This window comes from Punica granatum, chromosome 6 (genome assembly GCF_007655135.1).
Source record: "Punica granatum isolate Tunisia-2019 chromosome 6, ASM765513v2, whole genome shotgun sequence".
Taxonomy (NCBI): Eukaryota; Viridiplantae; Streptophyta; class Magnoliopsida; order Myrtales; family Lythraceae; genus Punica; species Punica granatum.
Window position 1 is genome coordinate 2,229,718 of NC_045132.1, and position 4,411 is coordinate 2,234,128.

A 4,411-nucleotide genomic window follows, 5' to 3' on the forward strand; every position below is an offset into this window, starting at 1 on the left:
GCACCTGATCGATATGACACCCACACCATTACTAGAGAACAAGAGCGCCTACGAAGTACTATTTCAAAGGCCGCCTAATTATACTAATTTGAAGGTCTTTGGTTCGCTGTGTTATGCATCCGCGAATCAAAGATAAGTTTGTTGAAAGATCTAGACGATGTGTTTTTATTGGCTATTCACACGGGAAAAAGGGGCGGCGGCTCTATGAAATTAATTCACGGGAAATTTTATTTCACGTGATGTGCATTTTTGCGAAGACGTCCGTTTGCAGCTAATTAAGAGGTTGAGCCGCATAAATCAAGGGATAGTACTCTATTATTTCTCGATATAGGAGCATCTGGTGAGGGGGAGCATGCTCTCGGATCTGATGCAGAGGAAGACGGGCCTGGAAGGATATCTGGGCCGTCTGGGCCGCTTTCAGCAAAGCCCAATGAGTCTAACCAATACTGGGAGCAGCGGGCGGAAGGGGGGAGTGGGCGACTGCAGGCCGACTCTCAGCCCAGTCCGAAACTGCCTGAGCAGTCCGGTTCAGAGTGGCATGGGCAGACTACGGTGTCCACGGTGGAATTGATTGATACAGAGGAAGGGGTAGGCAGAGAGGAAGATAAGCATGATTTGGAAGACATTATTTTGCTGCGATCCGAGCGAATTCGAAAAGCACCGGGTCATTACATAGATTTTATATTCCACACGGCAACAACACAACCCCCCACTTCATACATGCCATACATTATTGACATTTGAAAAAAAATAAAATAAAAAAGCCGAATTACCTCACTAGAGCAAAGGAAATAATGCATGGGCAACACGGGGTCGTTACACAAGTCACTTGGAAAAAGGGAAGAAGGAGAATTAGATGGGGGAAAGGCAGGAGGAATATATCACAAGGGCATTAATCCCACCACATTTCTCAATGCGAAAATGACTGCCCCAGGTACGGATGGTTCAGTGGGCTGCACCTTCGTTGCATTTTGAATATGAATCTGCTCTCAAGGCTGGCCGCATTGGATTCAGTGATCATGAATCCTGACAGAAATAAAAAGAGTTGGCACTTGCCAATAAGATAAGAGCATGAAGATAAAATGTGCTTTGAATGTGTTCATATAAAAGTAATCAGAACAGATGGCTTCCTATCCATTGCAGCACGACGACAAGCTGAGAGAAACTCACCTCAATTAGAAACGCAGCATTTCCATTGTTTTTTCTGCAATATGTATTCTGATTATCCAGATTTCTCTCGACATCTTTCACTAGATCCTCAAGCACGTTTGTCAGTGTGAGTTCCTTCAACATGCCCAAGCGCTGCACCCCGGAGAATTTTTTCATCATTGGACATTCCCGAATTTCCATTTCGTGAAGGTTGGACATGTCTCCTGATTCCACAATCACTTCCTCAAGATTTTTCAGTTTCCACAGTTTCAGGATACGCAGTTCAGGAAAACCAGTGCATCTCATTTTTGATCCAGTGTAGGATTCAGCAAAAAGCCTAAGCACGGCTAGTTTAGGAAGTGCACGTCCCAAAAGTCCCATGGAATCCTCATCTAGACAAGACTTTGACAGGGTAAGTTGCCTGATGCTGCTGGAAAGTACCACTACCAGTTCACCGGCATGCTGGGGCTGTCGGGTGGGGTCGATCCCTAACTGCACGTCGGGTTGGTTTCCAAGCTGTTCTGCAGGCTGAGCTACTGGTTCGACTTGGAGTCCTGGAAACCCAGATTGAACCTGTTCTGCGGGCCCAATTTCTGGCACAGTTTCTGGTTGATTTCCTGGAATGGCATGCAGAGGCGATCCAGTGAGCTCAAGCTCTGATTGCACGTCAGGCTGGTTTCCTGGAAAGGCAAGCTGTTCTGCTGGCTTGGCTGCTGACTCGACTTCAGGTGAGTAAACTGCAGGTTGATTCTGTGCTGCTGCAGGTTGGTCCGCTAGAGTTTCAGTCTCCGGTTCACTTAACCTTAACTTCGTGAGCAAATATAATTTCTGCAGATTCGTGTGGGATGACAAGTTCAACTCTTCATGACAATCATATGGATCAGAAGGATCAGTCGATGACAACCTTAGAGATTGAAGGAGTGTGTTTTGGGAAACAAGGGCCGCTGCACCTCCAACTGAAGTTGGATGGTATCTCAGTTTTAGTTTCTCAAGTTTGTTCATTCTCTCGAGACCACTAGGTGAAGATCTCCCTTCACCTATACACAACCCGGTCAAGGTCCGAAGATTTGAGGATATTTTTTTGTGACATAAGGAATCAATTTGAACCTCTTTCATATAAAGATGACGAAGCTTGCCTGAGTTGTAAATAGGACTGGGAATAGAGATTACATCGGTGTTCTTCAGGTCTAGAGTCTCCAGGTTCGGCAGTTCACTTATAGACCTCGGCAGTGAATCTATCAGAGTCGATCTTAGCCCTAAGAGCCTCAGAAGTGTCAGTTTTCCCATAGAGTCGGGCAACTGTGGCTTGTAGACCCCCTCCAAATCGAGAACCTTCAACAATGCGAACCGACTCCTCAGAATCATGGAGTCTAACACTCTTATTTCTTTGGTGGTTTTACCCCTAGCTTTCAAGCTGAGACATATGTAAGATCGAAGGTCGTCTTGCAGTTGTTGATCATTTGTGTGCGAGGCTGAGGCATTGTCTTGGTATTTCACGAACCTCACCAGATGTTGGTGGTCATCTTCATGCTGACAGACAGTAAAGAGGTTCTTTGAAGTCTCGTAGAAGTTGTCATGCACGAAGAGTGGTACCCGGCAAGTTTTAGGGCTTCCATCTAGCTTCCATTTGATTACCTCGATTAACTTTGCTCTAAACAGTTTGTTAAAGCATATTCTGGCCAGATCTTCCGGCTCTGGGGGGGGATGATTATTCTGAACCACCTTTTTGCAATCCAAGAAACCCTCGGAAACCCATAAGCACAAAGCCCTGCGCACTGAGATCTCAAATCCTCTGGGAAATAGGAACAGGTAAAGGAAACAGGCCTTAAGTTGGAGGGACAATCTGGGGCAACTCCAAAACAAGGTTTCAATCGAAGAGTTAGAGTTTCCCGGAGATGCAGAATTAGAGCACAACGCTGCCCGGAGTGAAACTTCCCAAGGAAGTGGTCCGAGATCGTATGTTTTAGCCCACAGAGTCGTTGATGGATCCACCTCCCCAGTGTTGATGAGAATTCTGTTTCCACCTGTCCCATGTAAGTACCTCGTCAGCGCTTTCCAAGCATTGTCCCTGGCCTTGACATCATCCATGATGATGAGATAACGGCCAGGTCCGCTCAGTAGTTTGGTGAGCTCCTCACCCAGTAGTTCTTCTTCTTCTTTTGCACTATTTGTGAAGTCCAGCTTCAACCCTGAGGGGCTCAACTGCACCAATAGGTCACGCAAGACCTCATTTGTTATGAAATTAGCTGGTACGGACACCCATGCACGGCGGTCGAAATGGTGCTTGATCTGCACGTGTTCATAAACAGCACGCACAACCATTGTCCTGCCAGAGCCTCCATGGCCACACACAACGACCTGCTGGTAGTTGTCCTGAACATCATTTCCGTTGTTGCCCCCAACCAACTCCTCAACCAGGCTGTTCCTGTCCAAAATCTGGCGTGGAAGAAGCTGGTTTTGGATCTCCCAGTCCCAGCGGCAGATTTCACTGATATCCTCGTCGATATTAGTGAAATCCATGAAGCCGTCGATCCAGTGGTCCTCACCATTCGCAGAACGGTGGACCAAATGACACCTAAGAGCAAAACTCTTTTCCTTTCTTCCGCCAAGCAAGCCGTCAACTTCTTTATCCATCCTGCATAGACTTGATGAATAACGAATTTGCACGTTTTCTCCGCCAAGTTCTCTGCGGAGCTTGCCAAGGACCCTATCCCTTTCTCGGTCGTGCAGATTCAGCACTTTCTTGCAAAGCAGAAAGGTACGAACCTGGTCACACTGAGGACAGTGAGGAGCCTGTAGTTGAGTTGCCATGGATCAATTCCGTATCAGCTTTTGCAGCAGATGGGCGACGGGAAACTGAGTTACAGTACAAGTTTGGGATCGGGAAGGGGAAAAGGATGACCAATTCAGACAGCAGCTGGTCTTCTGCTAATTTTCTTACGATTTCTTATTTTTATTTTTTTCAGTTATAATAGAGGTCTATGACTTATGACGAGAATAAAAATAAGAAATCTAAATAAAAGAGCATGGAAGTCCCACTAATGAGGATTGAAGTCGAGACCTTGTGGTTACGGACAGTGACTGTCACTGCACCAAATCCCCTTCCTCATTATTATGTGTTTTTAAAGAAAGAGTTAATGACACATATGGATATGTGATTTGCTTATTGTCCCACATCTAGCATGTGTTCTATATAATTACACAAACATGGATCGGGTCTGAATTTTGTCACAGATCTAGCATATTTGGTCTCATTTAGTTA

At 45.9% G+C, this 4,411-nt stretch overlaps 1 protein-coding gene across 1 annotated transcript; it reads right to left on the reverse strand.

Moving 5' to 3' along the window:
- Positions 1-611: 611 nt before the first annotated feature.
- On the reverse strand, positions 612-4,088 carry LOC116210183 (putative inactive disease susceptibility protein LOV1). The gene is made up of 2 exons (XM_031544006.1): positions 1,171-4,088; positions 612-1,026 (listed from the first exon to the last, which is right to left on the reverse strand). Exons 1-2 carry the CDS (start codon positions 3,958-3,960, stop codon positions 1,018-1,020), a joined length of 2,799 nt encoding a protein of 932 aa, XP_031399866.1. The 5' UTR covers positions 3,961-4,088; the 3' UTR covers positions 612-1,017.
- Between the last annotated feature and the right edge of the window lie 323 nt (positions 4,089-4,411).